Here is a 23,390-nt window from a genome sequence, read left to right on the forward strand (position 1 = left end):
GGGTGATAGGGGTCCTGTGGGACCATGGCTTTGTTCCCTCGGTTCGCAGGAATGCCTCATTACTCATTCGTTCCACACATGTTCGCGGAGATTCCTGAAGGCGGACGCAAGGCACAGTGGGTATAATCATTGCCCAGTGAATCACTGAAAGTACTTGCTAAGTGCTACGTGAGCATGCACCTCAGTTCACGCTCTCAGCAGCCTGTGTGGGAGGTGCTACTATATCATCCCCACCTTATCGATGAGGACACTGAGGCCCAGAGAGGTGAAGTACTTTCCCCAGGGTCACACAGCAAAGAAAGGCCCATCCTATTACAAGCAGTGATAACATAGCAACAACCACTCACATTTATTGAGCACGTACTCTGTGCCAGGACCTATGCTCTGAGCCATGTCCACTGTGCTCCTCTCAGCATACTAGTATGTGGGTGCTACTATTGTTCCCATTTCACAGATGAAAAGCTGAGACTTGGAGAAGTTAGGGGATGTCCCCCAAGTCACATATCATGGAAATGGCGGAGCTAGGACTCGGACCCAGACTGTCCACAGGACCTTTTATATCTGCCAAGCTGTAGAGACATCCCCAGATAGGTTTTGAAGTCAGAGTTCTGGCTGAATCCTGGCTCTGCCATTTGCTGACTGTGTGAGGCAGGTTCCTCCGTGGTGACGTTGTGATAATGGTACTGATCCTGGTGGGGACGAGGCTCCATTGACACGACCAATGTAAAGCCTAGGGTGGCACCTGCCATGTTGTAGGTGCTTAATACATCGTCACTGCTACCGTTCTCATCATTGTCCCCGTGGGAGTGACTGCCCAGAAGGCAGGGAGCCCCTTTCACAGGCCACACTGTGCCTGATTCAGTTCCTCTGCCAGGTGCCCCAGCGCCCCGCCCACCCCTCATGGCGGCCCAGACCCTCCTCTCTCCAAATCCTGGGAAGCTGGAGTCCCAAGGCTGCCTCCAGGCAGGGATGTGGTTCACCAGCAGCCACAAATATTTACCTTGGAGACCTCAGCCCAGCCCAAGGTCTCAGCCCAAATGCAAAGGGTGACTTCCCAGACTGGGGTGTGTAAGATATAAGTTAGACTTCCAGACCCAGTGTCCGAGGAGAGAAGACTGAGGACTCCGGCGTGTCCAGGTAAAGGTGTAGGAAACGGCCTGAAAGCCTAGGGCACCAGAAAGGTTCTAAGCTGGAGACACCTGTTGCAGTCAGGTCAAGACCAGGAGGGAGGCCTGTCCTGGAGGTAAGCTCCCTTAGTCCACTAGGACCCTCCTAGTAGAGGGTAGAGGCTCTCAGCTCTCAGCTCCCTTGCCCAGAAGACCAAAGAGCAGTGACGAAGGAATTGGACTGGCTGAGTCTTTCCTTGGCCTGATCCCAATGACATAAACCCACCCTGCACACACCAATTATTCTGTGCCCAGCTCTATGCTGGAGTGATTCTGGGGACAAAGAGAAGTATCAGACTAACCAGGCCCTCAAGTAATTCCCAACATGGGCCAGTGTGATACATGCTGTGCTCAAGGAAAGACCAGGGACATTGTGGTAAAGAGCAGTCAAGAAAGGCTTCCTGGAAGAGGTGGCATGTCACTTGAGAAGCCAAGCAGAAGTTGGCTGGACAAAGGAAGAGAGAAAGGCATCCCATTATAAAAGGAACTGCATAAGCAAAGGCCAGGAGGTGAGGCATGATGTGGCGGGTGTGGGTATGGTGCTTGGATCTGGGGAGGAGACCCTTTTCCACAGGAGGGGATGCTACCATACTATTGGCTCCCTGAGCACTCTGATCAGAGGACAGGGTGGTGTGCAAAGATAATGAAGGGAAATAGGGTCAGGGTGTTTGAAAGAAAAAGATTATGGAGTGGGGTGGGGGCTTCCTGGGCAGAAAAGCAGGGTGCCGGGCACCACCTCTCTTACCTTCTGGCTTTGATTCCAAGGTGGTTCCTTCTGACCCCAGTATTAGTTATACTACCATCATCATAAAAACAGCCAATACTCATGAACACTTGTGGCTCATTCAATCTTCCCAACAACGCTGTGATACAAGTACTATAATTACCCCTTATTTTTACAGATGGAAAACTGAGGCTCAGAGAGGGTAAGTCATTTGCCCAAGATCACACAGCAAGCGGTAGCAGCAGGCCTCCAGCTCGGGTCTATCTGGCCCTGAGGCCCATGATATTTCTCCTCCACTCTCAGTCTTGATGGCCCAAACCTGCTCGGTTGGGCTGGCTCAGATTCCCCGTTTTCCCAAGGCTCCCGAGGCCATTCATTCATTCAGCAACCATTTATTTATTAGACACCCACAGGTGTTTGGGACACAATGCCAGGTGCTTGGGACACAATGGGGAGCAGGTAGACCCAACACTCCTCCCAGAGCTCACAGCCCAGTCTGGGAGACAGATGTTGAACCATTATAGCAAGTGTCTCGGAGAGCTCATGTTGCCCTAGCCGAGAGACACATGCCATCCAGATGCCATGCTTGTCTTTGGCAGCAAGAAACCCACATGCTGAGCCGAGCAAGGGCTTGGATCTCCAGGTCAGCATCTTCCCTCCCTCCAAGCAGGAGGCAGAAGTTTGCCTGGGGGCTTGGAGACTGAGCCAGGGTGCAGGCTGGAGGGCTCAGGACCAGCTTCCAGGGGCTGATGCTCTGCCCATGGAGGGCACAGAGCAGCCAAGGAGCAGCCAAGTCCCTCTGCCAGGAGGCACCCATGGGCCTCTTCCTCCCTCTCTCTGCCCTTCTCTCCCTGGGTTCAAGCAGCCACCAATCCCTTCTCAGTCCCCTTCATATCAATCAAGCAAATTTCCTGCCCACTTTGCGTCCTACCTGAATAACCATTGCCCTCCTTTCTCCAAACTTCCTGTCCTGGGCACACAGCAGCCCCCAAGGCAGCATTTCTCCAAGCATAGTCCAGGGCCTCTGACTGCAGGAAGGGAAAAACTTTACAGAGAAAGGGAAATGTGAGCAGAGTTTAAAGGATGAATAAGAGTTCAGCAGGCAGATAAGGAAGGGGAAACACACTACCGGAAGCAGGAAGAGTTAGAACAAAGGCACAGAAACAGGAGAGAATGGGGTTATATTCTGGGAACTTCGAGCAGTTTGGAATGACTGGAACTTTATAGAGCAAGAGGGGAATAAGCAGGAGGTGAAGCTGGCCAAGGTTGGATTGTAGAGGGTTTTAAGTGCCAGACTCTATGAAGGCAGGTACTATTTCATTAGGCCCATTTGCTAGATGAGAAAACTGAGGCAGAGAGGCTAAACTGATTATCTAAGGCCACACAACTAGCACCTAGTGGCAGAGGCAGGACACAGACCCAAAAGTTGGGCTCCAGAGCCCACACTCTTAACCACTTCACTAAACAGCCTCTTCTGGACTTTATGCCCCAAGTCACCAGGCATGGTGGGCCTGTCCTTGACCTCTCTGCCCAGCTAACAGGGCCTTCTGTGCTCACCCCAGGTTCCTTCACCTATCACGCGCTGCTCACCGATCCCCAGAAAGATGGCTGGCCCATTAACCTTCACCCTCCTCTGTGGTTTGCTGGCAGTGACTTTGGCTGAAACCACCCTCCGCACCCCTGCGGTTCTTAGCCTCGGCCGTGAAGTCATCAAAGAGAGTAAGTCTCCGCTGCCCAAGCCTCACCGCCATAAGGCAAGAGGGCAGGTGGAGTGGCCCTCCGAAGGAGGGAGGGAGTCCCCCATCACTGGGGGTGTGCAAGGCACAGCTGCGATCCCAGATCCAGGGTGAGACTCGAGAGGATGAGTTATAAAGATTAGGAGTGTCTATGATCTCAAGAGTCCACGATTCCAAGATCTTCCCTTAAATTCCATGATTCCACTGGGCCCCTTCCTTCTTTACGTCCCTCCAGAGACTCCATGGACAAGCCTCCACATTTTGCCAGCTGGCAGAGGAGGAATATTTATGGGGCCCACCTCCATCGTCACAGCGCAGACAAAAAGACGGCTTTGTTGCCGAGAGGCAGTAACACACAGGGACTCTGGGACACAGTGGGGGACACACACCTGGGTCATCCTGCCTGCGGGCTGAGGGAGCTGGGGTATTTATACCGCGATTCCCATCAGTCATGGGCTGAGGGCTGCTTCTGGAGCTGCCTCTGAAGCAGCTGGAACTTCTGACCTGCTCTTCATACAAGCCAAATGGGCTCTGGCCGCGGGGAGAAAGTCCAGCAGGGACCAGAACCCAGGACTCCCGGCTTCTCCTATCTCAGCTCGGCACCTGAGGCTCTTTGGACAACAGGCCCATATGATGTGGGTGCCAGAGAATTGTTAGCAAGTGTGTTTTGGCAGCAAAACCAGCCCCAACACGGTCTTGTGGGTTCCCTGCCTCTTGGCTCCAGAGCTTGCTGCCGGCTGGCGGGAGGGATGCAGGTCCATACGCCTGTATCCTGGCCAGTGTTCCCGCAGAGGCTGGCAATGCTCGGAGCGTGAATGGTCCCACCTATGCCCCTACCTTTGTCTTTATGTGAAAACGGCTCATCTAGACCATCATCCTCAAAGCCACGTCTCCACAGCAGAAGGTCATCCATCCCCTTGCCCTTACGTCCGGGTCCAGGTAGCCCTGAGCGATGCCCCCTCCCAGCCTGAAGCCACTGCCATGCCGTCCGTCTTGCCCCTCCTGCTGGACCCTGATCTCTAGGATCTGCCTCCAGGGCTGACACAGGAGCTGAAGGATCACAACGCCGTCAACATCCTCCAGCAGCTGCCACTGCTCAGCACCATACGGGAGAAGCCAGCCGGGGGCATCCCCATACTCGGCAACCTGGTGAACTCCATCCTGAACCATATCATCTGGTGAGTGGAGCGGGACAGACCTAGGTGCTAGCTCATTCCCCACACCTCCTTCAGAAGCTCCCAGAGGAGTTAACGATGACCATAAGAGAGTGACACAGGTACCCTAACAGGGTGACCCCAGAGGAAGGTCCCCTGGGGTAGGAGAGTGAAGGGATAGAGTGACACTTCTCAGTGGAGGGAACAGGTGAGCCAATGACTCCGTGCTCACCAGAAGACAAGAAGAAAATGGCATTCCAGGCAGTGGGACCAGCCTGGGCAAAGGCACAGACTGGTGAGAGTCCGTCAGAAGAGCTGGCACTCAAGCCCCCAAGGTGAGGACGGAGGTCAGCGGGGCCACGTCACAAAGAGTCTTCCAAGTCAGCCCAAGGAACTGGGATTAGTCTCCAACATGGGGGAATCATGGGAGCATTTTGAGCAGTGGTGACAGGGAGGGAGAGGGCCAGGCCATGCTGGCGAGGAGTCAGGGGACAGGATTTAGGTCCAGCTGCTGGGCAGAAACCCCTGGCTGGCCACCAGGGGAGACAGAAAAGATGCAGTGGGCAGGTTTGGGGATGATACTCAGCTGAGCATAAGGTATGAATTTCATCGGTCCCCTGTCCCACCTAGGCTGAAAGTCACCTCAGCCAACATCCTCCAACTGCTGGTGCAACCCTCAGATGAAGGCCAAGGGCTAGCGGTCAAGATCCCCCTGGACATGGTGGCTGGACTCAACACGTGAGTGTCTCCTCAGTCAGACACAGCAGGCCTGACAGGTTCATTTACACATAGCCCCTTTTCTCCAGGCAGGTATCTGGTAAAGAGAGTCCCAAACAGAGAGAAGAGCAAGTGCAAAGATCCTGAGGCACCTGCTTTGTCCAAATAATGGCAAAGAGAGTGGAGAGAGGCGGGGAGAATGGTGGGAGGTGAGGGCTTTGTGGCGCCTTGTGGGCCAAGGTGAAGACTTGGCTTTTACTGAGTGAAATGGGAACCATGGAGGGTTCTGAGCAGAGGAGGGACAAGACATGATTTAACTTTAAAGAATCCCTCTGGCTGTGTGTTTGGAGGCAGGGAGGGCGTCCAGAAGCTACTGTTACATTCAGGAGGAGCCAGCGATGGCTTGGACCAGGGTTTGGAGGCAGGAAGGTGGTGAGCAGTGATCAGACTCTGAATATGTTTCAGAGGTAGGTAGAAGCAACAGGATTTTCTGATGGACAGAATGTCAGAGAGAGAGAGAGAGAGAGATTGAGAGAGGTCAAGACTGTCCCCAGGGACTTTGTCTGTGCAACTGGCAGGATGGAGTGGTCAGCAACCAAGACGGGAACGATCATGAGAGAAGCAGGTTTGGGGAAGGAGCTGGAGTTCAATTTTGTACATGTTAAATTTGAGCACCTGTCAGACATCTGGGTACGGAGTTGGGTATCAGTTTGGGAGCTGTTGATATATGCAGAGGATTTAAACCAGGAGAGGGATCCAAACCCTGAGCCTGGGACATGGTGGGGTGGAAACTGGGGGAGATGCAGAGAATCAGCAGAGGCGCTTGAGCTGGGAGGTGAGAGAGACAGACTGCATGTTTGCCCGGACCTGGGGCTGAGATAGCACGGAAACCTCCACTCCCAGGCCCCTGGTCAAGACCATCGTGGAGATGAACATGCAGACAGAGGTCCAAGCCATCATCACAGTGAACGCCAGTGAGAGGGGCCACACCCACCTCGTCCTCGAGGACTGCTCCAATAGCCATGGGAGCCTTCGCATCAGCCTGCTGCAAAAGTGAGTGTGGCCACCTGCCTCCATGTTCCCACCATGCCCGGGAGGGAACGTGGCCTTGCCCCGTTTTACAGTTGGAGAACACTGAAGCCCAGAGAAAGAAAGTGACTTATATCCCTCCTGACTCTTAGCTGAAGCTCCTTCCAGGGAATCTGTGATGCCAAAGAAAGTTCGAGACATCAAGAGCAGAATCAAGGATGGTGGGATTTCAGGCATCATGCCAGGAAGTGGGGCAAACATTTGAAGGCGGAGAGGAGCCACATTCCTAGGGCGCCTCCAACCACCTCAGGCAGCCTTGAGTGGAGCATTGGGTAAAAACACACTTTGGAGTCAGGCAAATGCATCGTCTTCATTTACTGTCTGTGCAATGCTGGCAAGGTGCGTCCCTATGCCTCCGCTTCCAGGCCACAGTGACAGGACGAGATCGGGCTACAGCCATAAGCATTCCCCACAGTGCATGGCAAACAGCCGGTGCTCAAAAACGTGCTTTCCTCCACTTCTTATCAGGAGAATGGGGACAAATGCCAATGCCATCATCCCAGTCTCCAGCAAACATTTCTAAAGACAACCCCCAGCCCCTAGTTCGTGAGAAGTCTCTGCCACCGTCTACATCTGGCTGGGGGTCTACTTCACACTCCGTGCTGTGTGACCATGAGCAAGTGTCTTCTTCCCCTGGGCTCTGTGTTCCCTTCTATAAAACAGCGTCATCTCTGGCCCTTCCTAATCTCTCTCCCCTTCTCCTCTCTGCAAGGCTCTCCTTTCTGGTCAACTCCTTAGCCAACAAGGTCATGAGCCTCCTGGTGCCAGCCCTGCCCAAACTGGTGAAAACCCAGGTAAGTGGAATCACGGCCTCTCTGGCCTGCAAAGATTGCCCCCCCTGTGGGTCTGGGGTGGAACTGCAAGCTGGTGCTAAGGGCCCCGTGTCTCCTTGAGTTAGGAAAACTCTGGGCCTGACCATTCTTTCAGTGGCTCATTGAGGCAAAGGTAACAGAACTGCCAGAAGTCACCCAGGAGGCCTTGAACAGCGATGTGCTGATAAATTATTAACAACCGACTCTCGAGAGGTTGAGGGGAAAGGAAGCCTGATTTGAAGCACTTGCTGATTTCTCTGGTATAAACACTTCCTCTGAGGCCAATTTCAAGCTACTAATGTGATGTCACTGAGCAGAGTTGGGAAGAATGGCACAGGAGCACACTATTGTATGGTATTTCTGCCACACAGATACAAGAGACGTAAATAACCTCAAGAGCAATAGATAAGAGTAAAATATAACAAAGTAATCAGGAAGTGATGAGTTTTGAATTCTCATGAGCTTTGCTTTTATTTATTTTATTTAGTTATTTATTTAGAATTTAATTTTTAATAATGTCTGGGTTTAGCACATGGCTCAGAAATTCCTGAAAACTTAACACTTGGCCCTTGCAAAGTGGTCCAGGCTGGTTCTAGCATACATGAGTCTCCTATCAACCTGATCAACCTGTGGTCTTCAGGGGTGTGTCCCCCACCAGGCCCTGCTGGATCTATTTTTCTGAGGCAATAAACATACGTTAATCTCAGTGTATATGTCCCTTATAGGGCACATATACAGTGAATTATAACTGTAAGTTGGATTCATTCACTTTGACCATTGATTTCCACTGTAAATTTCAAGATGGGTTCACCACAGTGGGCCTCCTGGAGATCAAAGCACCTTGTCAGATAACTGATGTTCTTTATAATAAAACTTTTTTGAATTGAAAAGGTGATATAATAACTGAAATGACTTGGGGGGAAAGTGCCCATAATCCTTCTACCTTAACTTGGCACCTATTCTCTCTTTTGTGTATATATTGCCTTCCAATCTCCATCCATATGCATTCATAGTTTTATGTGGCTCTTCTCAGCATCAATATAATTTAATAGTCCTTAAACTATACGCATGTTCTATGCCACTATATAACATTCATAATTATTGTAATAGCTGCATCATACTTAATACTTTACTAAACCATGCAGAGAGACTTCTAAAAAGAATCTGAAAATGAAGAATTTTGTAAAATTTGTCTCTTCTTACATGAGATATTTTTTCTTTTAAGATTTTATTTCGGGGCGCCTGGGTGGCGCAGTCGGTTAAGCATCCGACTTCAGCCAGGTCACGATCTCGCGGTCCGGGAGTTCGAGCCCCGCGTCGGGCTCTGGGCTGATGGCTCGGAGCCTGGAGCCTGTTTCCGATTCTGTGTCTCCCTCTCTCTCTGCCCCTCCCCCGTTCATGCTCTGTCTCTCTCTGTCCCAAAAATAAATTAAAAAAATGTTAAAAAAAAAAATTAAAAAAAAAAAAAAGATTTTATTTCTGCTTAGAGGTAGGAGTTTCTTAAAGTAGGACCCAGCTAGAAATTTTTTGCCAGTCTCCAACAAAATCATATTTTAACTGGCATCATACTTCACCAGCTAAAAATGTATTTTCCACTAGAAAATATGGCATAAAAATGTTCTTTGCATAATATCTCTTTTTAAGGGTGAAAGTTAAGTATAATGAATGATTCGAGAAAATTGGCATTTTGTTAATCACTATCGTTTCCCCACTGTGACTCAGTGGATTTGATTCAATGGTCATGTGAAAATTTTGCCTGAAACGAAGAGAAAAGGCACAGCATGCTTAAATCTGACAGGAGCCCATCTAGAAAATGCTGAAGCCCTTTCCAGTATAAATATGTGGGGCCCAGCCCCAGCTGCACATCAGAACAACCTGGGATAGCTTTTTATTTATTTATTTATTTATTTATTTATTTATTTATTTATTTTTGGGACAGAGAGAGACAGAGCATGAACGGGGGAGGGGCAGAGAGAGAGGGAGACACAGAATCAGAAACAGGCTCCAGGCTCTGAGCCATCAGCCCAGAGCCCGACGCGGGGCTCGAACTCCCGGACCGCGAGATCGTGACCTGGCTGAAGTCGGACGCTTAACCGGCTGCGCCACCCAGGCGCCCCTGGGATAGCTTTTTAAAATACTGATAGATACTCCAATGTCATGGGTGTGGGTGGCGCCCTAGTATCCTAGAGGGTTCTAGCTGGTATCCCGGACGATTCTAATGGGTAGTTAGGGTTGAGAGCCACTGGTGGAAATGAAAGAAAGAGAGTTGTGAGAGATGATTGCCAGCGACACCCTTCCCATGAGGAACAGGCTGGTCCCTGGCAGGTGAGTGGGTCTCCGAGCCCAAGCCCCTCATCCTCCCTGGGTTCTGGGTTGGCAAAGCAGCTAGGGGTAGGGAATGGGTTTTTCACAGAAAAAGTTAACTGTTCATAAAAAACTTTCATAGGAAAAGTTTCTCAAAGTGCACTGTCCCCTCTCAAGAGTGGCAATGGGTGGTCAAGCAGAAGATTCTTCCACCAGGGATATTGCATCTAAGACAAAGTGACAAAGTCTCAGTGCACTGCCCTAGAAAATGTGCTGCCTAGAGCAGAGAAAAAGGCTCTGGAGTCCCATGAGCAAGTGAGTGAAAGGTTTAACCTCCTCCTTAAGCAAAATAGGTGAGGCCAGGATTAGGTTAGACCAGAGCTTCTTACCTTCAGCGTTACTGACAGTTGAGTCATGTAATTCTTTGTTGTGGGAGCTGTCCCACACTCTGTGGGGGTGTTTAGTGGCATCCCTGGCCTCTATCCACTAGACGTCGATAAGCCTTCCCCCCCAGTTGTGACAACTAAAAATGTCTCCAGAAATTTCCAAATATCTCCTAGGCAACAAAATCAGCCCCCTGCTGAGAACTGCTAGCAGTTTTAGGGGAAGAAGAGCTCACTGGGCAAAGGGACATGTTGGAGCTAGAAACCCACAAAAGGCACAGAGATTGTTCATAAGTCTGGCTGGGTCTGCCTTGCCCGCCCCCGTTCTAGAGTCTGACATGCAGAAGGAACTCAGTAAACAGTGGTTGAATAAGTAAGTGAATGAAGAAATGAATTCTCCATTTCCCTCTTAAGGAAAACATGGGCTCCTGTGAACAGGACAAAGAGTCTGATGGGGAGGGCAGCTGGCTGGCCAGGCACACCGTGGACATAGGGGAAGGGACAAACCACTGCAAAAGATCCCAGGCAACACCAGGGGCTGGGGAGGGCTCCGGATGGCACGGATGGCTGGCGGAGTGGACACAACACCAAGTCCTCGATCCCATAGGCAAAAACCTCTATGGCCATGGACACATGGGCTCAGGCTGGGTGGGCCAGACACGGATCACTATGGGGTTAGGGTCCGGCCCCTCAGTAATGGAGCCTCTGCATTTGTGCTGTTGCAGCTGTGTCCTGTGATCAAGGAGGCCTTTGAGGACATGCATGTGGACCTCCTGAGCCTGGTGAGGGGTATGTGATCTCTCTCCCACCTTTTCCTTTGCTGCCGAGCTGGCCTCCACGCTCTGGCTCTGCCCAGAAGAGGCCTCCCAAGTCACATCTGCACAGCAACTTGGCCCAGCAGCAAGTGAATGAGCATCCATGGATCCCTCCCAAAGATAAGCAGACAGGAATTCACCACAGTTGTGACTTCACAAGGACCTACCATGTGCAAGTTTATGTGAGCCAAATTTCCAAGTTCAAATCCCAGGTCTGCCACTGACTTGTTCTATCACTTTGGGAAAGCCACTCCACTTCCTTATCCTCACTTTCCTCATCTGTAAAATGGGGCTCATACATCCCTACCTCACAAGATTGTTAGTGAGGATTACAAGTTTACAGGAAAGTCCCAGGCACACGGCAGGTGCTCTGCCTGGCACAGAGAAGAGTTTGCAAATGTGAGCTGAATGGATGAATGAGTGAATGAATGAATAAACAGATGCTATAGCAATTACTGTGGGCTTATTGAGGAGAGAAAACAAGGGAAAAGACAAAATGTGTGCTCAGGAAGGAGGTTGTTTCTCCCTTCCCAAGAGTAGCAGAGATGGGAGGACCCAGGCTTCTGTCCCTACGTAACAACTGTACTGTCCTCAGAGGTCTCAGAGCGGGGATTAGCGGGAAGAAGAAAATTCTACCATCCACTGTTTCAGGATCTGAAGAAGCTCACTCAAAGGGTGACCAGGGAGGAGGGGGGAGAGAAGAATGGAATTAGTACACATTGAACACCCACAAAGCACCTACTGGGCTGGGTGTTTTATATACACTGCCTCAGTGACTCCTCAGATAATTCCATGAAGTGGCCATCATTACCCCACTTCACAGATAAGAAAACTGAGGCTCAGAGAAATTAAGTCATTTGTCCAAGTTCACAGAGGAAATTAGGGATGAGGAAGGTTTGAACTCAATTCTGCAAGTTCCAAGTCTGGAGTCCTTCATATATGAGCCAACTTAAATAGGTACCAGTCCTGTACAACCTATGAAGCACGTATTACTGTTATACCTACCCCCATTTTAAGAGGAGAAAATTGAGGTTCAGAGGTAGGAACAGACTAGCCAAGGCTACTGAGGCTCAAAGGGAAGTCTGTCTGGCTCCTCTGTTCCTCAGGAGCAGGGCAGGAGGTCTCTCCAGGGGAGCAGGGGATCCAAGAATTCACTGCCCGAGCCTGTCTCTGAACCTCTCTGCAGCCCCGCCCATTCCCGGGCCCAACAGCCAGGGCAGATGAGACACCACTGCCACCTGGCGGCCAAGTGGGGAATCCTGAGGCAAACACAAGCAATCCTTTGCATAGATGGGCGTGCACCAAGTACTCTGTCCCATGGGGGGGGGGGGGGGGGAGAATGCATGCAGATCAACATCCCCTGGAGGAGGTGGAGAGTTATAAGCAATAGTTCAGTCTTGTTCCAAACCAGGATTCTGGCACAGGACCGACTGGGTTCAAATCCTTTCACAGTATGACCTTGAGCAAGTCATTTTGCTCTTCTGAGCCTCAGTTTTCCCATCTGTAAAATGGGGGTAATAATAGGCCCTACTTGCTAAGGTTACTGCAAAGACCAAATGAGTGTAAGTGTAAAGGTTTGGCACAGCCTGCGGTGCTTGACATACGCTCAGTAAATGTCATTCCCATCATCATTATCAACACTGCTATTCCTGCTCCTCCCTACAAACAGAAAGCCCAACCGGCCGAATGCAGCCCCCAAAGCGCCCTGCCCAATACTGCCCTCCTCCCTCACAGAACTTTCTTCTTGTCTCAAGCAGCGCCCATTTCCCTCGGCTCTAACTACCTGGAGTTTGACCCTCTGTCTCCTGCCATCAAGGGTAATGTTATCCAGCTGAAGCTGGGGGTGAGTGTCATGGGGCCTCAAAAGTACAGCAGGGACATCACTGCCCTTCTCTCACCGCCAAAGATCAGACACCACGGGTCTGTTTCAGGGGAGAAGATACCGCTCAGGGTTAGGACACACAGGCTGATTTAGAAAAATCTCCACGGGCCGAACGTGTCCCACGCACACCATCTTGATGGAGGAAGGCCAGCAGGTGGAATCCAAGGGCTACACGCAGAACGTCAGCCCCAGTGATCTGTCCTCCGACCCCGGTTTCCCCACTCAGAGGCCAGAGTACGCACCAGTGCTCTTGGCCTTCCTCTCAGGCAAGCCCTGCCAAACCCCAAATATCTGACGACTTTGAAACAAGAGCCCAGGACCAACACCCATCACTGGGGATCACACAGACCTAAGTTTCTCTCCCAGCTCCACAACTCCCTGGTTGTGTGACTTTGGGCAAGTTTTGTCACCTCACTGAGGCTCAGTTTCCCCATCAGTAAAATGTAGACAATAAAGTCACCAAGAAGATGAAGTGGCAGGCAGAGGGGGCCAGTAACTGTCAGCTGTCTGTAAAATGTGAGGCCGTGCACTCACACTGGGGCTGGAGTCCCTGAGGGACCTGGCCAACCTGGAAAGCCTGAATTCCAGGCCAGTTTTCATGGATCTTTTGGGAAGCTGTCACAATCAAACATTTTTATCAATTTTGTTGCAGTTTTGAATTTTCCCTTCACCCAAAGGGTTTCTGAGATATCTGAGAACTTAAAACCTAAATGCTAAATAAGGTATCTAGGTTTTAAAAACAGAGATTAACTGAGGGGTGCTAGAGGAGTAGAGGTTGCTGGCCACCTTAGATAACTCATCACCTCGGGCTAAGCTTCCGGTCAGCAAATGCAAAAAGGGAAACAGGACGAATGGTGTCATTTTCTTCTAGGTTGCTATTGGCTAAGACTTTGGAGTTAAGGTTCCCAGCCAACTCTCTGCTTTGTGTCTCTTTAGGCCAAGTTGGTGAACTCTCAAGGAAATGTGACCAAGTGGTTCAAAGAGTCTGCAGTTTCCCTAACGGTGCCCGCCCTGGACAACACCCCTTTCAGCCTCACTGTGAGGCAGGATGTGGTGAATGCTGCTGTAGCTGCCTTGCTCCCTCAAGAAGAACTCATAGTCCTGTTGGACTATGTGGTAAGTCTTGGCATGAGAGGACGGGGCCCCCACTGCTACATCATGGGAATTTCCTGAATCAAGGGGCCTCAAGGACTGCCCTAAGCCTCTGAGCAGTAATCCCCTGTCAGGCTCAGTTTAAATCCCTCCAGTAATGAAGAGCTCACCCCCTCCTCAAACAGACCCTGACTCTGACATATGGCTCTAAAGCTGCAACTTTCCTTGTAACATCCAGCGCCAGACCCAGTTCTGTCCTCTGGAACATGATACAGCTGCTTCCTCTACCAAATAAGAGTCCTGTCATGCCAAAGGGCATCTTAGATATTGAGTGGTCCTGGGACAGCAATCGTGCCCCTGCTGTCCACTATGGAGCCCACGGCAGACATCACTAATCAATCAGGGTCCTCCTTACAATTGAGCCTAGATGCCGACACGGCCCCGGAATCCTTATATTAACCCAGCATAGCAGACAATCACCACCCATCAGCTGGAGTGTGTCACCATCCTCTCGAATGACCAATGGGGAAACTGAGGCCCAAAGCTATGGGAGGGTGGCAGGAGTTCGGGTCAGCTGATAGGCAACAGATAACCAAGGTCTTGGAGATTAGAACTCAAGAGTAAGGGACCAAAACGATGAGAAAAGAGGAATGGTCACTGGCAACCACATTCATGACAATAGTAAGAATTGGGTCACTTCTCTATGTCCTCAGGGAGCAGGGAGCTGCCCAAGACCCAGAACCACCAACTCACAGTAAAACGCCAGGCCAGTGAGAACCCCATGCCCCGCAGCAGCTGACATAGGGGCTGTTTTCCACCAGTGACAGTCATGGGGCCTGGACCATCAGACCCACCAGCTTTTCTGGGGTTCTGGGGATCTGGGCAATGGGGCTGCTGGAGGTGTGCCTCCCTTTCCCCTCCAGCTGACCCACTCTGCCTTCCCCTCATCCTCAGCTTCCTGAGCTGGCTCGCCAGTTGAAGTCAAGCATCAAGGTGATCAGTACCAAGGTTGGTCCATTCGCTGTCTGCAGTTTGATGGGTGCTCGCTGTGATCTGTGCACTGTCCTCTGAGGAGTAAAATACATGTAGGACTGTTCCGTTTCCTTCTAGCCCTAGTGTCTGCAGCAGACCAGGTCCCTGTCCTCACAGAGTTTCATTCTAACAAGGCAGTGTGACCTGCATCAATATTACACAGATAATATTTCAGTTATAAGTGTGGTGACAAGGGATAGATTCTAGGGGTTATGAGGGCATTACTGGGACACCTGATATAATCCAGGAAATTAGAGAGGGCTTCTCTGAAGAGAAGGGTATTCCAAACAGGGAGAAGCAAGACCAAGGGCTGTGAGATGGGGAGAACAAGAATTCGTTCCAGGCTCTGAGAGAAGGACAGTGGCTGAAGTACAGAAAGCAAGTAGGGAGGCCAGGAAGGTGGACAGGAGCCAGGTCACAGGGGCTACGTGGGGCCTGTGAGCCATGGGGAGGCACTTGGGAGGCCTTATGCGGATCTCATATCTTTCCAGGCTGCGGATCAGCTGGGGCCCACACAGATGGTGAAGATCCTAACTCAAGAGACCCCAGATCTCCTTCTGGACCAGGGTACTGCCAAGGTGGCCCAATTGATCGTCCTGGAAGTATTTGCCACCAATGAAGCCCACCGCCCCTTCTTCACCCTGGGCATTGTGAGTCCAATTGTCTATGGCACGAGCAGCAACCTGGGGGACCTTCCTACTCACTGGTCTTATTCACCCCCTCTTGCTTTGCTGTTTCCAGCACTCTTGGCAGGGATGGGGGAGGGGGAGTTCTGAATCAAGAACCAGGAGCTTTGGTCCAACTCTGGTCCTATGACTTTATTAGTTAGGATCTTTAGGTAGAAACTTAATTCACATGCACAGAAGGAATTGTATTAGTTCATATAACTGAAAAGTCCAGACGGTCTAGCTTCAGAAATAGCTGGATCCAGGTGCTCAAACAATGGCATCTTCATTCTTCTCTTCTCACCTGGAAGCTGTGTTTTCCTATGTGCTGCCTTCATCCTCAGACAGATTATCTTCTCATGGAAGTGCCCGAAGCTGTATCAAGATATCAGGTTGGCAACATCAGCTGAACCAGCCTCTTTTCCTCTGGGTAGTTGCAGCAAAAGTCCCAAAGCTAACTCTCATTGGATGAGCTTGGATCATGTGCCCATTCTTGAACCAATCAGTGTGGCTAGAAAAATACACCTGAGTCGGGAGTTTGGCTGTATCCAAACCACACAGACTGAGGGGGAGAAGGGTAATTCCTCTTCTGAAGTATGAGCAGAACTAAATCAGCTCCAAGTAAGTTCTTGATTGATTTTCCCAGTAGCCCCAGCAGGTCACATCTCAGAGTTTCCATTTAGCAGGGGGACTCTGTGGGTAAAGGTATAGAGGTGGGGGGTCTGCAAAGGATAATCCCAATAGTATGGTATCTTAGGGTCAGGCCCTAGAAACAGAGCCTAAGAGAAGGATTCTTACAAAAGTAATTTATCGGGGAGAGCTGCCAGAGAGCCCCATAGAGGAGATCTGAGTGGGGCCCCAACCACATCCACGACAGAGGGCAAAGGGCAAAGGGAAAAGACAAGGCAGGATTCATGTTTGGGCACTGGAACCATGCTTAACCAAGGAGTCTGGAAGTATCCGGCTGTTGGTAGACTAAAGTTGACACTCCCCTTACAGCACGGTTGCTGCGTACAGTTGTGCAGGTTGTCCGCCCACACTGTCAGGGGGTACTGTTCACAAAGAATACAGGATGCACAGTGCCCTGGCTTCCTATATTAAAGGATATTCTGACCCCACAACCAGCAGGAGGGACTGCCCATGCCAGCCTCGCTCTTTATTGACTTGGCCCCTCCTTGGCCAATGGCAGACACTTTTCAAAAGGCCACCAAGCCCAGGCCTGCAGGACAAGTCTGGTCTCTGGGTGCATCCAACCTGGAGCTGGAGCCTGGCTCTGCCCTCAGGCTCACCCAGCCCACAGGTCAAGTTGATGTATATCTTTGACGCCCATATTGGAGACCTTGCTAGCTACTGACCTTCCAATAATAACAATGGTTAACATTTACTGGAGGCTTACTGGTCTTCTTTGTCCCTCAGTTTCCTCACCTTTACAATGGGGTAATAATAGGAGCCACTTCATGGGGTTGTGAGGATCAAAGGAGATAATCAGATAAAGTTACTAAAACACTGCCTGACACGCAATGAGGACTCTGTGCATATCAGCAGCTGTAATCATCATCATCGTTGCCCACAACAACCCCATGTTGTAATCTGGTCAGCAGACGGTGGGTACAAATACTGTCTCATTTAATAGAAGAGGAAAGCGAGGCCCAGAGAGGCCAAACCCTTTCCCAAAGTCAGAGCCAGTAGCTGAGATCTAGACAGTGTCGACCTGACCCCAGATCCTCCTTCTATAACCTCACAGCCCATGCTTGACACAACTCCTGAAAGAAATGGGGCCTGGGCTTCTCTTGTTGCAGGAAGCCAGCTCAGAAGCTCAGTTTTACACCAGAGATGACCGACTTATGCTCAGCTTTAACGAAATCAGGTAAACATGTAAATCACTGTCTCACCCTGTGACCAGTGGGATGTTTCGAATCTCTGGGGTGTGAGCATGGATGGAATAAAGGCTACTCCTAGATGGGCAGAAAGGTGACATTGCCTGGACTATCCCGCTTTGGGGACCAAATGTCAGAGAAAGGGAAAGAAAGGAAAGTGGCCTTGCAGCAGCCATGGGAACAGCCTGCCCAGCACCATCCCCTCAGCTCATTCTAAACACCTCCAGGACAGCGGCTTTGACAGTCAAGCCCAGATGCTGACCCCAAGCCCAGAAGCACAGGGCTCCAGCTGCCTCTTGTACTTCTCCCCACACCCCATAGCCCTCCTGTTGCCCCAAAGGGAGTTCAGGGGTTGCAAACTAGAGCCTGCTGGAACAAGTCAAGCTCTACATAGTAGGTGCTCCATAAATAGTTGTTGAATGAGTGAATGAATGAGTGAATGAATGAGCCTCTGAGAGGCCATTCTCACTGGCATCTTCTGTTGCAGTTCTGATCGCATCCACTTGATGAACTCAGGCATTGGCCTGTTCAACGTGAGTATTAATAGATTGTCCCTGGGGCACAGGGGATAGTCCGGGATGGTCCATTTCAAAGACAGACATTGACCAGGATTTGCTTCGAACAAGGTCCCCATAGGCAGCCCCGTGGTGGGCTGGCCAGCCTCCACGTTATCAGCCACAAAGTCCAACCTCCTGGCTCTGGTGTTTACTGAGCACCTGCTGTATGCCGGACACAGCTGAGAACGTGCTAAATGCTCACAGATACACATTTACTTTTCTTCTGTAACATTTTGGTCCTAAACGAGAAAACAAATCCCTTCTTTTTGCAATCTCATTTTGCTCATGTACTCATCTCAGTGACCCTGGACAGCCTCTTCCCTGAGGTCCTCTGTTTCCCCAGCTGAGACAGAGTGGATCAGGGAACTCAAACTGGCTGCTTCCTGTCTCCTGCCATGGTTTCGTTTTGTTTTGTTTTTTGGTCCTCATGTTTTGTTTTGTTTTTTAATTTTTTTTTTTTTTTTTTTTTGGCTAATTTTTAAGTGGGGAGGTTCTCACATGAAAATCAGAACTTCTGGCTTCACCAGAGAAGTCAAAAGTTGGGAAACAGGGTGAAATTCCCTCAGGGCAAATTCAGCTAGAACAGAGCAGTGGAGCCCCTGAGGGCAGGGAGTGCATCCCTCTAATATTCCCCAATCCCCCAGATGGGTTTGTACTGCCCCCAGTATGTCTGGTCCCCTGGATCCCTCACAGCTCTCACTGGCAGAGGCCTGGGATTCCAGTATGTCTCCTGGCTGCCCTGATCCTGGGGCTGGGCCATACCCATCCTAGGAATAGCTGGGGGGGGACTCTGGATCCTCAGGCAAGGTAACAATGCCCCTCTCTCTCACAGCCTGAACTTCTGAAAAATGTCACCACTGAGATCCTCAACTCCGTCCTACTGCCAAACCAGAATGGTGCGTCCCTTTGCCGTCCATCCCCCCCACTCCCTAGGGCTTTGAGGGTGGATGCTTCACTCCGCCTGCCTGCATCTCACTTTCTGCCAAATTCCACCTCCTCCAGGAAGCCTTGCTGGTCACCCAACTAGAAATGACCTCTCCCATCTCCAACTTTCCAGCCCAGTTCCTTTACTAGTACCAGTACATAGGCATGCAAAGACAAACCAGGCAATGCTTCCGCCTCACAGGGCTGATGGCAGAGAGACAGAGGTGTAAACAGACAACTAGGACACGCTCAAGGTGCCTCAGGTAGACCTGGGTTCAAGTCCCGATTCCCCTTCTTGTTGGCTACCTGGCCTTGAGCAAGCTGCCTTATCATCCTAACTCAGTTTCTCCATCTGTAAAATGGGAAAATAAAAGTACCTTGCTCAGGCACATAAAGGAGACGATGATTTTAAGGGGCTGAAGGAGGTGCCTGGCACAGTTGGGTCTCAACGTCTCTTAACTATTCCTGATGTTTGCATTGTTATTTGTGTTACTAGAGGTGGAAGTCAAGAGAAAAGGTGGAATTACTCTACTTAAGCCCCAAGTTGGGGAGGGAGAGGTGAATTACTAACCTATGCCAACGACATCTTTTTCATAATTTTATTAGAGTAGGAAATCTCAACGTACAGGCACCTCCCTTGTGAATGACAGGGAGGTCGTTCTTTATGACAGAACAGTCATTCTGGCTGTTCTTTAGCAGAGATGTGGGAGGAGGTGAAGAGTGCCCTTTGGAGCTACCAGCTACTGTGCTGGAAGCACGGGGAGGGGAGATGAGGCTGGGTGGATGCTGGGGCCAGAGAACAGGCAAGAAGCATGAGGCACAGTCCGAACTGGGTGTGCCAGGTCCCGAGTTCCCTGCCCACGGCTGCTCTATCCCACCCCAGTCTCTGACCACATTCGTTATTTCAGGCAAACTAAGACCCGGGATCTCGATACCGATGGTGAAGGCCTTGGGATTCGAGGAAGCTTCGAGCTTTCTTACCAAGGTGAGTGGGATTAAACATCCTGCCCCAGGGAGGGCACAGTTCCTGGGGAGAGCCCTGAGCTGCGAGGTAGGGCCCGCACTCCAATGCTGACCCCACTGGTCACTCATGGGGGGCCTTGGACAAGTCCCTTCTTTTCTCGTGGCCTCACTTCTTCATCTATAAGTGTAAGAGTGCGACTGTCCTAGCCTGGGGTGCATTTGTCTCCGGCTCTTTCTGTTCGACCTGTTATTCATTCATTCACTCATTCATTCATTTGTTCATTCATTCAGCAAGGCTTGGCACACCGTAAATGCTTAATAGATGCTCGCTGAGCAATGTCCCCTTGGCACCTACTAGGGAGTGAGGCTATCACAGCATCACTCCCACCCCCAAATATTATCATTAACAATATTTAATAGCCCATAATCACTCTGTGCCATTCAACAGCATCTTGTTCAGTCTTCACATTCACCCTATGTGGTATATCCCCATTTTGCAGACAGAGAAACTGAGACTCGTGAATGACAAATCCATTTCCAAGGACACACACAATAGGTGGCAAAGTTGGGATCTGCACTCTGCACCTGCCCTCATAACACCTGCTTTGGTCCCCAACTTCTGCAGGAGCCAATGACAGTGAGGTGGGCTCCTCTCAGTCAGCCAGCCAGTCAGCAGGCATTTATTAAGCACTTACTGTGTACCAGGCACTGATCACAACAGTGAACAAAACAGACAGAAACCCCTGCCTTCTTGGAGTTTCTAGTCCACTCTAAGTGGGGGAGACATTGAAAGCAGATTTTTTTTTTTAGTTTATTTACTTATTTTGAGAGAGACAGAGACAGCATGAGTTGGGGAGGGGCAGAGAGAGAGAGACAGAGAGACCAAGAATCTCAAGCAGGCTCCGCACTGATGCAGAGCCTGATGCAGGGCCCGAACCCACAAAACCGTGAGATCATGACCTGAACTGAAACCAAGAATAGGATGCTTAACCAACTGAGCTACCCAGGTGCCCTGAAAGCAGAATTATTAAGAATTAAGAAAATCCAGGGAGTTTGGGTGGCTCAGTCAGTTGAATGTCCAACTCTTGATTTCAGCTGAGGTCATGATCACACAGTTCATGAGAGATCAAGCCCTGCATCAGTCTCTGTTAAGCAGCATGGAGCCTGCTTGGGACGCTCTCTCTCTTGGTCTCTCTCTCCCTCTTTCAAAATAAATAAGATTTTTAAAACAAAAGAAAAAGAGGGGCACCTGGGTGGCTCAGTCAGTTAAGTGTCTGACTTTGACTCAGGTCATGATCTCCCAGTGTGTGAGTTCGAGCCCCGCGTCGGGCTCTGTGCTGACAATTCAGAGCCTGGAGCCTGTTTCAGATTCTGTGTCTCCCTCTCTCTGCCCCTCCCCTGCTCGTGCTCTGTCTCTTTGTCTCTCTCCCTCAAAAATAAATAAAACATTAAAATTTTTTAAATAAATAAATAAAAAGAAAATTAAAAAAAGAAAAGAAAATCCACAGGTGATTGCCCACCCTTCCATGGCCAAGGTGTCCAACCTAAGGCCAGAAGGCCAAACTCCTATTAGTCCTGATTTTCCTAAAGTTGTGGATTGGTATCAGTGAATTCCTGAATTATTAAGTTCTGGAGAAATTCACAAAGGAAAGAAGTCTCAGAAATGCCTCTCCACATGCCACGAGATCACATTGGTGGCAGGGTAGGAAGCTTTGTTAACTAGCTTCCAAGGCAAGTTGTGGATGACTTACTACCAGCTGCCCACACCCAAAATTTGTGTCTACCCTTCAGCTGGCTGTGATAGACAAAAACAAGGACAGCACTGTGGATAGTACAGAGAGAGGCTGAAAGTCTAGACTCAGAAACCAGAGGACCATTTCAATCCCAGCTCTGCCTCTCTCTAGCCATGGACCTCAGGCAGGTCCTTCAGCCTGAGCCCAGCTTTCTCATCCATAAAACCCAGCAGATGTATGAATACACAGGCCTTACTCTAATGGACTACATTGCAATGATCCAGTTAAAATATAAGCAGTTTATCTAAAATACATACTACACTCAACTCATGTTGGATGAACAGCAGTGTCCATACAACTAAATGGCTAGAGCTTGGTTTATTTCACATACCTCTCCTTAGGAGGCATTTAGCTACTTTCCTCTATTTTTTTTTTTAAATCAACTTGCACTGCATGGTCCATCATTTGTACTTTGGGTTGGAAAGGTATCGTTTCATTCTTTGGGTCTGTTTCCAAGTTTCCTGTTTTGCTCTATTCATTTGTTTTGAGATAGCAGTCCATCGATTTCCTTTTTATAGATGTGTATATGTTTTTAAAGCTAGCCGGAGGAATGAATAAGTAGATAGATATGAGATAAAGCAAGTATGGTTTAGAAAAAGCTAATGACAGAAACTAGGTGCTAAGTATACAAGTGTTCACTGGAAAATTCTTTCCACTTTGCTCTGTTTAATAATTATCATAATAAAATATTGGGGGAAATCTAATAGGTTAAGTTCCTTCCATCACATTTAGTTTAAAAAAAAAAAAAGAGCATTGTTAAAAAGTTAGCTTGCCTGGACCCAGTGAATACACCTAAGTATCTGCATTTTATGAAACTTCTTGGGGAGTTTTGGTGATCACCTGGGCTCGGGGACGACAGTCCTACACAATCCCATACTTTGCATGCAGACACTTTACCTGTGCTCCAGACCCCTGCACAGTATCACTGTTCACAGACAGACCCTACTCCTCTGACCCTTCCAAGAATTCTGTGTGAGTTCAGGGTCATGATTCCCAAAGCCAGCGGTCACCTTGTAGAAGATACACCAGCATAAACCACAACAAGGTAGGGGGTAAAACGCTGAATTGGTTTTTCTCCTCCAACTCAAGGATTCTCTTGTGATCACCCCGGCCTCCCAGTAGAGCCCCGGACCACCCTCTTGTCTCCCGTGAAGACTTGGATGATGGCCATCCAGGGCAGGCTGGGTCCCAGTAGGAGTATGGAAGCCAGCTCTGTAGACTGTCTCTCTCTGCAATAAATAAATACTTGTCTGTGACTCCCACAGCGTGGAGTGTATCTTTGTCCCAACTCAGGAGTCATTTGCAGGTTTGGGAACTGAACATCCAAGCCACATCAGAGTCATGTTTAGGCACATCTCAGCCAATCTGGCCTATGCCCGAGCTATGCCTGGGCCATGCGTGGACTATATAAAGATAACATCCAAGATCATGGCTGCTTCCCTGGGTTTCAGGAATAAGGCAGTCATTTGTGCCCTCCTTCCTTCTGTGTCAGCCTCAATAACACCTATGGTGGAACCATCTCTTTGGTGGGGGACACATGTTTTGTTGATCTAGTGTGATGGATTGAGGGCTCTCTGAACAGTGTGACTCTGGAGAGAAATGAACTAGGGTTTGAATTCTGGCATGACCCCTCAACAGTAGTTTGACCCTTGGGATGTGGCTTCCCCTCTATGGGCCTCAGTTTCCCTCCCTACAAAATGAGGAG

The 23,390-nt window shown here is 49.8% G+C and overlaps 2 protein-coding genes across 2 annotated transcripts in view; both read left to right on the top strand.

The window, feature by feature from the left end:
- The window catches only part of LOC112869699 (vomeromodulin-like), a 288,979-nt gene that overhangs the window by 215,138 nt on the left and 50,451 nt on the right, over nucleotides 1-23,390 (top strand). The window lies entirely within an intron of this gene.
- On the top strand, nucleotides 1,109-22,940 carry BPIFB1 (BPI fold containing family B member 1). The gene is made up of 16 exons (XM_025932675.2): nucleotides 1,109-1,243; nucleotides 3,453-3,609; nucleotides 4,663-4,804; nucleotides 5,411-5,518; nucleotides 6,401-6,550; nucleotides 7,299-7,380; nucleotides 10,811-10,874; nucleotides 12,658-12,743; nucleotides 13,719-13,898; nucleotides 14,829-14,882; nucleotides 15,398-15,556; nucleotides 17,371-17,438; nucleotides 17,936-17,981; nucleotides 18,838-18,901; nucleotides 19,838-19,914; nucleotides 22,775-22,940. The coding sequence occupies exons 2-16, from the start codon at nucleotides 3,495-3,497 to the stop codon at nucleotides 22,805-22,807; spliced, it is 1,428 nt and encodes a 475-aa protein (XP_025788460.1). The 5' UTR covers nucleotides 1,109-1,243; nucleotides 3,453-3,494; the 3' UTR covers nucleotides 22,808-22,940.

The sequence above is a fragment of the Puma concolor genome, chromosome A3 (assembly GCF_028749965.1).
Source record: "Puma concolor isolate L17-30 chromosome A3, mPumCon1.1.hap2, whole genome shotgun sequence".
NCBI classification, from domain to species: Eukaryota; Metazoa; Chordata; class Mammalia; order Carnivora; family Felidae; genus Puma; species Puma concolor.